This window comes from Mus pahari, chromosome 2, assembly GCF_900095145.1.
Source record: "Mus pahari chromosome 2, PAHARI_EIJ_v1.1, whole genome shotgun sequence".
NCBI lineage: Eukaryota > Metazoa > Chordata > Mammalia > Rodentia > Muridae > Mus > Mus pahari.
Genome location: NC_034591.1, coordinates 68,068,285 through 68,081,415, shown reverse-complemented (window position 1 = coordinate 68,081,415; position 13,131 = coordinate 68,068,285). Strand labels below are relative to the sequence as shown.

The following is a 13,131-nucleotide window of genomic DNA, read 5'->3' as shown; positions in this document are numbered from 1 at the left end:
ATCTAGTTCTGCTGTTTTGCAATGGAAAGAATTAAACTCAAGGCCTCACGCATGCAAGGAGCCCTCCATTTAATTTCTAAAGTTTGAAGTATAATTTGCATAGACTACAGATATTAAAGTGTAAAACTATTTTACTATTTCTACACACCATTGGAGTCGTTCCCATGATAAAACATTTCCATCAACCTCAAAAGTTTCCTCATGCTGTTTACAATTACTGGCCTTCCTTATGTACCTTTCTGTTTCTTGTAACTGAACATTAATTTTTTTCTAAGTATTAACAGGATCACACATAAATACCATTTCATCTGCCTTCTTTCAAATGGCATTGGTATCTTAAGATAATTCCACCTGTTTTCTTCTATATATCAACAGCGTGTAACTTCCCAGGTACTAGTCCACTGTGGATGCCTAACAGTTTTTCTACCTTTCTGTGTGTAGGGCTTGTTTTGACTTCAGACTTCTCTCAAATAAAGCTTTTATGGTCTTCAAGTCTTTCCATGAGTAGCCCTGGCTGTCCTGGAACTCACCCTGTAGTTCAGGCTGGCCTGCCCCTGCCTCCCGAGTGCTGGGATTAAAGGTGTCACCACCATGCCCAGCTTCTATATTTTCAATGCAAAAGTTTTACTCTTCTTTTCTTCCATCTGATTTTTCTAATTATTTCTATTACTATGCTACTGTTGATGCTTTTTTTGTAATTTCAGTTTCTCATCATGTTCTTATTTCTAGTGATAAGCAGGGTTTTGTCTTGTTTTCTGTAGAGTTGGCAGATTAACCTACATGGATGATTTGTTACACGCAAATATTCTTTCACTTTCTCCTTTCCAATTTAGTTCTCTTGTCTTAATCTTGTGTCCATGCAATGCCTAACACATCCAGTGTGAGATTGTATAGGAGTACTGACAGGAGATGCCCTTGTAGCGCCTCTTCCTAGGAAGGAGGGATTTCCCAGGTATACTCAAAGCCGCGTGGTTGTAGTAGAAGCCCTTCACTGATGAAGTTTCCTTTTGTCCACAGAGTGATGAGAATTTTTAATCACAAACAGACTTTGAGGGTTTTTTAAATTTACAATTATTAATTTTCAAGTGTTAAATCTATCTTGCATTCGTGGGCTAAAGCCCATTAGGTCATGATGTATTACTCTTTTTATATATGCTTATATTGGACTTACTAAAAAAACACTCAGAATTTTTACATTTATGTTCAAAAGGGATATTTATATTTTGAGACAAGGTTATGAGGCTGGTCTGAACTCACTGTGTACCTGAGAATAGCCCTGCAGTGATAGTCCTTCCATCGCCACCTCGCAAGCACTGAGATAACAGGCATTTACCACCACATCTGCTCTATACAGAGCTGGGGATGAAATCCAGGGTTCATGCCTGTCAGCTACACAAACTCTTTACCAAACCAGTACTCAGACTCAACATCCAAAGGGATATTGGTCTACATCTATCTTTCTTTCTTTCTTCTTGTAATATCTTGATGTGTTCTTGATAAGAGAGTAAGTTGTTTTTAAAAAGTTCCAGCTTCAGTTTCTAGAAAAGTTGGTACAAGTGAATATTCCTTGTTCTTTAATTGTTTAATAAACACTTCTTTGGGAAGGCTTTTTTTTTTTTTTTTGACTACCAATTGGATGTTTAAATAATACAAAGATAATAAGGCTATCTTATTTATTATTTAATATGTTTGGTGGTTTATTTTCACATTTTTACAACTTTCCTAGTGCTTGACTCCACCCTCAAATAGGTGTTGTTCAAGCAACTAGGTGTGCTAGTGTGATGGCCCCTGTCACGAGTTCCCCTTCCCGTCCTCTTCCGAGGACATGTAACCTCATGACCTTTCATAGCAGCATTGAGACGCCCTCATGCCTCTGTATGTGTGCTCCGTTCCTACTCCTGACCCGAGGGTGTCTCATTGGTGCATCAGCATGCAGATGGACGCTCACACTCAGCTTCCTGCCTGCTTCACCGAGCCTGTTCCCTCAGTGACTCTCCTTCCTACAGGAACCCTCCAGAGGCTTGCCTTGCCTGCCTTTCCCAGCATCCATGAGTATAAGGAATCCTTTCGTCTCCCATTTATCTGGTAATTTACCCAGCATTTTCCAAATGCTCCTTAAAGATTCCACATGGAGGGCTCACTTTCCCTCAGTGTTTCCAGTGGGTTTGTCTGATTGCATTAGCAAAGAACAGGGGTTGGGAGGTGGGGAGGTGGGGGAGGCAATAGTTACATTTTTAGTAACTATAGAGTCTATGGCAATGGCAATAGTCACATTCCTAACACTAACAATTTGTGTCATCACCCCCTGGCCCCACCACACACACATTGATCAGTCATGGCACAAGCTTACTGGTCTCCAAGGAAAACAATGAACTTTAGTGACTTCTTCTCATGGTTTCCTGCTTGTTTCAATTCATGGCCTAATCTTTATTAGTTCCTCTTAACTACTTAGTTCTCTGTTAAGTATTAACTCCACAGAATAATGGGTCTCATTGCAACGTTTTCATGTGCGCACATAATTGTCTTGATCCCATTACCCTGCTCACATCACGCCCCTCCCGTCACATCATGCCCCTCCCGAGTTCTCTTCCTCCTCCCAGATAGCTTCTGCTTTCCTGTCTTTTTCTAGATTCTACGTGAGAATCTACATATTTGTCATTCTGGGTCTGGCTTAGCTCACTTAAAATGATAACTTCTTGTTCTATCAATTTTTCTACAAATAACATTTAATTCTTCTTAAACAAAATAGTACTGCGAGGCGTTAAAAAAAAAAAAAGTGTGGTTCTTTTACCCATTCCTTCCTTGATAGGCACTAGTCTGAGTCCATAACTACCATTGTGAATAGAGTTGACATACGTTGGTGTGCAGGTATCTTATTTGTACAGTATTGATTCTGTGGGGGTATGAACCCAGGTGTGGTAGAGCTGACTCAAATGCTAGTTCTATTTTTAATTCCTTGAAAAGCCTCCAAACAGATTTCCAGATTTGCATCCCCACCAATGGAGCATCTCGTCTCATCCTCGCCAGCACTTGCTGTCCTTTGCTGTCTTGGTGACGCCCATTCTATGAAAAACTCCCAGTCTCGGGGGAGCTTTGATCTGTGTCTCTCATGGTGTTGAACATCTTGTCATTTGTTCTTCCTTTCGGGTTGACATGTTCGGCTCATTTGCGCATGTACTGACTGGAGTGTTACCTTTCTGTGTGTTTCTACCTACATAACATAATGGCTGGAAGCACCAATTTGAGACCTTCCTTCTTTGCTGATATAAACATTTGGTGTCATAAGTTTACCTGTAAATACTACTTTAGCTACAACCCAAGAATATTCTTTTTATGTTGTTTTTTTTAAGCACCCTTTTTAAATGGTTAAATATTAGATGAAAGACTAAGTGCAAGTAATACAGTAATAAATGCAAGTAATAAAAGGATATAAAGCTAGTTTTTCTAGTTCCAACTCAGTTATTCTGGTAGATAAGTGTATAAAATACATTTGAGAGTGAAAGTGCAATATCCAGTGTGAAGTGCTGCAGCGTCAGTTTTGAACAGCTATTTCAGCCATACAGACACTCAGTGAGCTGTATAGTCTTAGGGTCTAGGTAATTTTGCTGTGTAATACTTTTTGATTTGTAGCTTTTTTAAAAAAAAAAAAAGTTGTTTTAAGACAAAATTTTAAATAAACCAAATTCTGGACTGCAACCAGATCTGTGGGTACAGCAATCAGCATCTGAATATATAGTGTATAAAAACACCACCCAACAAGTTACCCTGGTACATATCTGCCTCATAAGGATTTCCAGGGGATATGGGATCCTTTCTGAAGGGATCTGGATGACTTCCACTAATTCTAACCTTTATTGGTTTGACACTCTGCGTTCTCAGTTTTCAGAACATTCTCAGCCATTACATGTCTTAAGACCTTACTGTTGAGTATCATCCAAGGCTTTCTAGGGAAAACTCAGACTATAACTTCTCAAGACTTTTTTCCTCTCAACATAATATTTTTATTATTTGAGAATTTCATACAATGAATGTACCCCCAATCACATTTGATTCCCAGGCATTCCAGGTCTACCTTCTGAAATGGAAAGTTAAGGGTTCTTTGGAGTCAGTTGTGCTGGATGGTGTTTTGCTGGGACAAACACGTGAAAGAGTGTTTTCCTAAGGTGGACACAGGTGAAAGACTAAGGCAGACTAGAGAAGGAATTTCACTGATGCATACACAGGTGACAGGATGTTCTGCTAAAGCAAACACATGAAAAGACACATGAGGAAGGATTCTTTGCTAACAGCACACATGTATGGGTCCGACTTATTGAGCTTCATTTGTCAGGACTCCACCAACTCAGGCAAATTGGATCCACGTGCTGAGGCAAGGCATGTGGAGGACACGTGATGTTTGGAGGGTATAAATAGTATAAATAGGACTCCACAGAGTGACGGAGGCAGAGCTTGGCTTGCTGGTACAGCTAGCTGTGTAACACTTGTGGGTCTCTCCAATATGGATCCACTCTTGTGGGTCTTCACTGATCTTCACTTCCCTGAGAGAGGCACAGCCAAGAACTTCTCCTGGTGTTCCTGCTGGTCTCCCTTGCTGACTCCTGCTGAGGCTGAGGCCCACTGTCTTTGCTACACATTGCCACCACTGCTGATTCATGACTCTACCAAACTGGACTGCTAGTGTATCCGTGAGGTGTTTTCGAGTGGATGAAGCTGCTGCTGCTGACCTGTGAACTGAACTGCCCATTGCTCCAGAGAACCTTTCTAAACAGGTCCACTTTGCCCTTTCATTCCCACTACCTCTGGTGAGTGGGAGGCTAAAAGGGGGGTTAAAGGGTTTAAGAACCATCATTAAAAATAGGATTTGAAAAAATTAAAGTTTACAACCCTCCCACCCTATGTGTGTCTCCCATGCAAAAAAAGAAAGGAAAAAAAAAACACTCCAAGTCCAGATTGTGTTGCACATATATTCATTGGAGCATAGCTAAACTCTCAATATACAGCTACTTAAAGATTAATGAATCCTTTCCCCTAACCCTATGCCCCTGTCAGAAGCCATCAGCTGTGAAGAGCTACACTTCATCCCTAGCGCAATTTTTAAGTATTCTCTCTTCAATGGCTTCCTGTCCAGACTGATTAATTTGGAGAGGGAAGGAGGGTATCATAGAATGTCTCTCATTCTCAACTGTGAGTCTGAAGTCATTGAAAACACTGCAAAGAAGCTTCCTTGTCAGCAGCAGCACAGACAGTGGATGTCCCCAGTTGCAGCATGGACCACTGACATCCACAGGTCTCTGACTGTAGCACAGGCCACACACGCCAACATGGCCACACGGACCATGGAGGTCTTTCGAGAAGGTCCAATCCACAAATGAACCTTTCTTCCTCTTGGACATCCTGCCACTGCCTAGAGCCAGGGCGATCGTGTGGCTAGACATCACATTCGGAAGCAGAGCCTGCCTGAACTCCAGGCAGCTGCACACCACCCTGTTGACAGTACTATGTAACATGCCCCTTTGTCCGCCAAGGCTATACTCCCACGCTTGTCACAACCACAGCACTCAGTTCTGCCATCTTTCCCATATCTCCTTGCATATTTATTCATTGAGGTGGCCCTGCAAACAACAGTGTGTCATACGGTTTTTTGGGATTTTTTTGTTTTTGTTTTTTTTGTTGTTGTTTTGTTTTGTTTTGTTTTGCACAAACAGCTTTACATGCAAATACGTATTGCAACTAGTAATTGGTCTGATTCAATGTTTCTGGTTTCGGAAGCACCATAAATACTGGGTTATCGCTAAGACTCCTACCCAAAGACAGGGTGGCTCTGTGGGTGGGTGGTACGGCTGGGGGCATGATACTGGATTGAGGGCTCAGAAACTCAGGGGTAGGAGACTGTTAAAAACTGGAGAAACAGCACTGGGCAGCGAGCAAAGAATACATAGGGCCAGTCCTTAGCCAACTGGGAGGTGAGGCCCAGCAGGTCAGTAGAAGCATGGAGCCACTGCTAAAGCCCTCGATGCTTGTCTTACTGAGGGGAGGAGGGCATGGAACCTAGGCGCTGCTCAGGCCTGTGAGCACAATGGTCACATCGGGTGAGCCAGCTGACGACTGTCACTAAGGACACAGAAGAGTGCAGCACTGCCCAGCCACCTGGTCACCCTGACTCTGTGCAACAACAGGACATTCAAGACAAGTCTTGCTACTTTGAATGAAAAAACTGACCCTATGTGTTTGTTTAAAACCTTTAATAATTTCCTTAATTTTTTAGGTAGACTAAAAAAGTTAAATTATGATAAACTAAAAATATTATTGTACTTTCAAGTTTGAATCACATAAAAATAACATAAAACTTGCTGAGAGAGAGAGAAAGAGCATACACACACTGAGGCAAGAGAACCATGATTCCAATGCCAGGCTGCGCTACCCAATAGACATCTTTAAAAGGCATATAAAGCGCTTTATTTAAGTCATGAGTTCTGACAAAAAATAAAAATTCATTTCACTTGTTTCAATAAGCTAAGCAAAATTCAAAAGGACATATTTACACGATAAGGAAGTACATATATGAGAGAAAATAAACTTAAATAGGAGATACGTCTGGATGTTGCTGCATCTGTTCACCAGACTTCACAACGGCTCTGTGCTCGGCAGCCGTGGAGCTTTTCCTTTCTGCTTAGCAGCCTTTTCCAGTTTTATCTGTAAATTTAAAACATTTATTGATAAAAATTTTTAATTATCCTAAATAAAGGTTGACCATCCCCTGCTAGCCATGCCTTATTTAACATAGCCACAAGAGTTATTAACTGCTAAACACTAAATCCGAAGCCTGACCACAAATGAGGAATGCCTGGATGTCTTTAAATGACTGGCTGGCTTTAGCGTCTCAGGAAGTTTAATGAAAGAATATATAAATGAATGTTGCCTTGGGTAGAAATGAGCTTGAACCCTGACGTATTCCTAAATGCTTAGAATCCTAACGTATGTCCAGCCCATGCCTGTTCTCTGCAGCTACAGGATGCACCTAACTCTGCAGGACCCTCTGTGGAACACCAGCACCCATAAGGCTGAGTGTCCAGGACTCAGAACCTGGGAGCCCCAGCAGCAGCTGCCTAATTTTGAGACACATGAGCCTTTGCATGGCAGTAAGGAGTCCCAATAACACAGTGCACTATTTCCTCATCACCGTCCCTCAGGACAACTTCCAGGCCCAGCGTCAGGGTCTCAAACTTTCAAGAGGATGAACAAAAAATAAAGGGACCAAAAGTAGAAACCGGGCCTCTAAGCTTAAATGACAGAAGTAACATCAAGAAACCACGAGGAGATGGAGCAGGGGTAAATATGTTCCAAATACATTATACACACTATGAAATTCTCAAAGGATAATATATATTATGAATTTAATATATACATTTATATATATTAAATTTATATATGTATTTAAGAATACACACACACACACACACACACACAGGCATATATTCTTAAAAAGAAACCAGCAAAAAGTCGAGAGGAAGCTGTAGCTCAGTGGCAGAGCACTTGCCCAGCAGTACCAAGACTGGAATGCTTTCCCGCAGAAGGGGGGGATGAGAAAGGGTGGGAGCGGAGGAGAGCAGGGCGAAGAGAGGAGCAGCCAAGGAGAGAAATGGGGTGGAACCTCGTAAAATCAGTTTACACTTTCTGTCCAGTTACAAGTGATAAACTCCCAGTAATAGGATCCAGGTGAGCCATCCTCCCCCTTTCCCCTCCCTCTTTGATTGGCAGACACACACAAACATCACGCTCTCCCATCACTCCTACAGCTGTCAGTCACTCGGAGGACTCCAGAGAACACCGCACTCTATGGCAACATAATAGGACCTTCTCACTAGGGCTAGGCTTCGATTGGCTTGGGTTGGGTTGGTTGATTTTTTTTAAGACAGGGTTTCTCTGTCTAACCCTGGCTGTCCTGGAAATCACTATGTAGACAAGGCTGGCCTCAAACTAAGAGATCTGCCTATCTCTGCCTCCCAAGTGCCTGGCTAGTTTTGTTTTTTTTGTTTGTTTCCATATAAAGTCATATGTTTCATAAAGGTGTTTATATATGTACCTTTGTTTATCCTTCTCCCCATCCCTGTCTCCCCTCCTACTGGCCCTCTTCTCACCCTAGAGTCCCTCTTATGTCACCTACATTCATTCTCTCTCTGGTTCTCTTGTGTTGAAATGGAAGAACATTTGAAGCCTTACTCTTTTATCAAACACCTAAGACAGCTTTTCATTTGTTTTGTTTTGTTTTGCTTTGTTTTGTTTTGTTTTAAAACACAATATTGATACTGCTCAGGATTAATCTAGAAGTATCAATAAAATAAAATATATAGAAAAATGTACGTAATAAGTACTCAGCAAGGTAGGCATGGTGGTTTGAATGAAAGTCTTCTAGTAGTCTTGGGCATTTGAATACTTGGTCACCATTGATGGCGGTGTGGCCTTGGTTGTGGAAGTTGTCACTGGGGATGGGTTTTAAGGTTTCAAAAGCTTCACATCGTTTTGAGCTAGCTCTCTCTGCTGCCTGCTTGCAGTCTACGGTGTAAGCTCTCAGCTCTTCTTACCACCACGCATTCACACTCCCGAAATGGCCACTCTCCCTCCAGAACTGTAAGCCAGATTAAATACTTAATTTTAAATTGTTTTGGTCATGGTGTCTGTAGTGACTATTCCTGGTTGTCAACTTGACTATATTTGAAATGAACTACAATCCAGAATTGGAAGGCTCACCAGTGAACCTAATCTGGAGGCTGGGAGATAGAAGTTTCTGATCTGGATCTTGGTATGGAGATCTTGAGACTCAGTGGTGATTGAATCCAGAAGATTAAGACAGGGAGATCTCCGAGTCCAAGGTCATCTGGGATTAAAGGTGTGGTGGCACACACCTTTAATCTGGGCTACACCTTCTGCTGGGGACCATATAAGGACATTGGAAGAAGGGAATCTGGCCTTCTTGCCGTGTGGGACTCAGCAACTGCTAGATCCTTGGACTTCCATCCACAGCTACTATTGAACCATTGTTGGGATTTGGACTGCAGACTGTCATCAATAAATTCAATAAATTCCTTTACTATATAGAGCATATCCGTAAGTTCTGTGACTCTAGAGAACTCTGACTAATACAGTGTCCTATCATAGCAATAAGAAAGTAATTAATACGCTAGGAATGGTGGCTTATACTTGTATTTCAGTACCTAGGAGATGGAGACAGGAGGAGTGGATATTCAAAGTCAGGCTTGAACTACCTAATATCTTATTCTTCCAACCCCGAAAAAACAACAACAACAAAACCAATCAATCTCTAGATTAGTACTCAACAAATGCTAGACTCTTTTTCCAACTCATTTAAGGATCAGTGTTAACTTCTTAGTAATATGAGAAGGGGGAAAAAAAACCCAAAGTATGCCAAACAACAGCAAAAGGACAAAGCTGCCTTTGTTCGTCTGAAATAGTATATAACAAAGCCAAGCAAAGAGATACACACTGAGCTCCCAGCACACTAGAGGCTGAGGCAAGATAATGGTACGTTTAAGGTCTTAGCATGTAGCAAGATGATGCTCAAAATATAAATTAATTAAACTTAAGAAAAAAAAAACATTTTAAAGACAGAGGAATAGTACTTTATCGAATATCCATCTGGTGAGCTAAGGGCCAAGCTATCTCTCTCCCAGACCTTGTCCTGCTTTTTCAAACATCCCTTTGGACATGAACAAAGTGCCTTACCATTTGATGTATGGTACTAGTTTCCTTAATAAAATTCTCCTTTCTTGAGGAAAAAGACCAAGCCTTATCACAGCAGACTAAAAAACGTAACCTGATATATAAAGTAAATACCTCTCCAAAAATCTGTGAAAGAAGAAAATAACCATGCAAGCACAAAAGCTTTTAACTGCCACAGCCAGAGACCACTGACCACTAAGATTGCCCATACCAAATGTTCCAAATGATTAGCAAAGGCCAGAGACAATACATAGCCTGGCTCTTGAACAAAGCCCTGAAATACCAACACAGCTTCCTAATCGTCCCTTTTGCTCATTAGTTTTGGAGCAAGGGACAAGTACTCACAACATGCCAGCTCAAGGGTGAAGTGGAAACTTCTAGTTCTTTGGAAAGTTAGTTATGTTAAATGATGTTTTGCTGGGGCACACAGGTGAAAGGATGTCTTGCTAAAGCAGACACATGAAGGACTGTTTTCCTGAGGCAGACACAGGTGAAAGGATGTTTAGATATAGCAGACACATGAAAGGATTCTTGATGAAGTAGTATAAATATGACCCCACAGACAGTGGGGGATGGGCACTGAGCCTTGGTTTGGTTTGCTCCACCTCACAATCCTTTGCTAACAACATGCATGTTCATCTTACATAGTATTCTTGTGCTCAACTTGTGATAACACTGTGAGAGAAACTCACCCAAGAACTGCTCATGAGGTTCCTGCAGCAGCTTTTAGCTTCTGTGGCCTGCAGTTGGCAAGCCTGGTGGTTTCTTCAGGATTGAACTACTCTGCCGGGTGCCTGCTTGCTGAAAGGACTGGACTTCGGTTGCTGGTTCATGCCTGGTGTCTGCCTGCCTAGACAACTGGTCTGCAGCTGCTGAGTCATTATTTGGTGTCTGCTACAGGACTGAACTGCTCCCAAAGAAGATCAAGCTTGCCCACGAAGAACTATTGTTGAACAGGTCCATTTCCCCCATATCCTAACAACTTTTCTCTTTCACTATCTCTGCTGGGTGATGGGCTAAAGAAGAGGTTGAACCCTTATTAAAAGTAAGTTGCAAAAATGTTATGCCTACACAAGGAAGAACATTTCAATGTGGTCTTCTTAGTTTTATACTCCATTAACCACACTGCAGAGAGTTTAAAAACTGTCTCAGAAAACAATTAACCCTACGGGCTAGAAAGTTATAAACTGCAACTCATAAATTCATTAATGTAGGTTTACTTATAATAAGTAACCTGAAACATTCATAACTTAAGAACTCACCATCTGTCAGCAAACAAATAACACTGACATGCTTTCAACACTCCCAACACTATCCAGACCCATGGGGAGGGACGGACAGAGCTTCAGAACCCAGAAACACTAAAGTTAAACTGTAAGCATGTGTTGCAAGAATGAAGACTGGCTGAATTATAAGTCCTGCCCCTAAGAGTGCTACAAAAACAGCCTTTTTTTTTTTTCTTTATTTACATTTCAAATGCTATCCCGAAAGTTTCCTATACTCTCCCCCCACCTCTGCTCCCCTACCCACCCACTCCCACTACTTGGCCCAGGCCTTGCCTTGTGCTGGGTCATATAAGGTTTGCAAGACCAAGGGGCCTTTCTACCCAATGATGGCTGATTAGGCCATCTACTGCTGCATATGCAGCTAGAGACACAAACTCAGGGGGTACTGATTAGTTCATATTGTTGTTCCACCTACAGGGATGCAGCCCCCTTAAGGTCCTTGGGTGCTTTCTCTAGCTCCTCCATTGGCGACCCTGTGTTCCATCCAATAGCTGGCTGTGAGCATCCACTTCTGTGCAAAAACAGCCTTCTAACTCCAACTCATCTCTAAGGTCCTTTGGCTCTGTCTTTCCCTTTGCTACAATTTCCAAGTGTCTGTATCCTTGCCAAACGCACACTTTGAAAGTTAATCACTCATGATTCTAGAGGCTGTGAACTTTCGGTGGTAGGGTGACTATGTGAACAACCGCAGGCATAATGTTATTGTGCCCTGTGTAAAGATTATCATTGTATTATTTAAATGCTGATTTCTCTGCCCCCATATCTGGTTGCAATCCTTAGTATAAGAATCTCCTGTCTCAAAGTTGTGTAAACATTGCTCCCCACATATTCCCTGATTAGTCAATAAAGTTAGCTGATCAGCCAATGACTGAGCAAGGGAGAGAATAGGGATGGACTTCCTCCCAGCCAGAGGAGGAGGAGGAGGAAGAAGAGGAAGAGAAAGAGGAAGAAGAGGAAGAAGGAGAGGAAGAAGAAGAGAAAAAAGAAGGAGAGGAGGAGGAGGAGGAGGAGAGGAGGAAGAAGAGGAGGAGGAGGAGAGGAGGAGGAGAGGAGGAGGGGAGGAGGAGGGAGAGAGAGGATATTCTCCATGGGGAAAGAGTCCAAAGAAACCATGAGAAAACACCTGGAGCCCAGAGAGCCAAATCAATACTAAAATGCAAGTATTGTGGGAATTTTGACTGGGAAGTAGCCAGATGAGAGGATTAAAATAATACTGCTCAGTTGCTGAGCCCGTAAAGACTGTCCAGTCTCAATTATTTGGAAGCTAGAAGAAAAGGGCAACACACTTGATAAAAATAACACTAACATTTTGGCATCTACTGTCAGCATAGAATCCAAATTTAGACAAAAACATCGACAACAACAAGCATACATATAAAAAGCCAACAGCAGACAACCCTAGGAGTGCAGTTGGTATCTATGAAAAAGTTGCCAGAGAGCTGCCTTCCCTCCTCATTGCCACACAGAAAGAAGGCACCAACTGTGGACCAGAAGGCAGCCCCCAAGGGACATCAGATCCGCAAGCACCTTGACTTAAGACTTTCTGGCTTCAAAAACTGGTAAGTTTCTATTGTTTATGGTATTTTGTTAAATACCACCCAAACCAGAAATGTCCTTAAGACCAAGTTCTCCAAACAAACTGTTTGCAATGGTGGAAAGAATTTCTGTCTTTGCTGTCCAAGTGGGACCTACTAGACACTAAGCCTCCCTCAGTTAGTGTAACTAAGGGACAGTTGTTCATTTTTCATTTTATTTAAATTTAGACTTATACAATCGCACATGGTAAATGATTACAGCACAGTTTCCATCCCTGCGAAATGTCCCCCACTTCTCTCTGGCCTAAACTGTGTCCAGGATGACCCCTCCCGGCTTCAGGACACTTCCCCTGGACTTTAAAATTCCTCCTGGGGGAAGCTGAGATAATCCTGTTTTTTGGTTCATTGCCTCTGCTCTTGCATGAAGAATTTATTTAATATTGCACTTCCACCTCCTCAGTTACTTGGGAGCTTAGTGAGTGTAGTGGCTATTCCTGGTTGTCAACTTGACTATATTTGAAATGAACTACAATCCAGAATTGGAAGGCTCACCAGTGAACCTAATCTGGAGG

General features: G+C 42.0%; 1 protein-coding gene across 2 annotated transcripts in view; it reads right to left on the bottom strand.

Moving 5' to 3' along the window:
* Window positions 1-6,227: 6,227 nt before the first annotated feature.
* The window catches only part of Fam221a (family with sequence similarity 221 member A), a 25,348-nt gene continuing 18,444 nt past the window's right edge, over window positions 6,228-13,131 (bottom strand). Inside the window, exon 6 of one of the 2 annotated variants that reach the window (XM_021191514.2) lies at window positions 6,228-6,693. In XM_021191514.2, the coding sequence (XP_021047173.1) occupies window positions 6,671-6,693 (23 nt within the window). In that variant the 3' untranslated portion in view covers window positions 6,228-6,670. The remainder of the gene's footprint in view (window positions 6,694-13,131) is intronic. The other variant, XM_021191513.2, reaches the window with a different exon arrangement.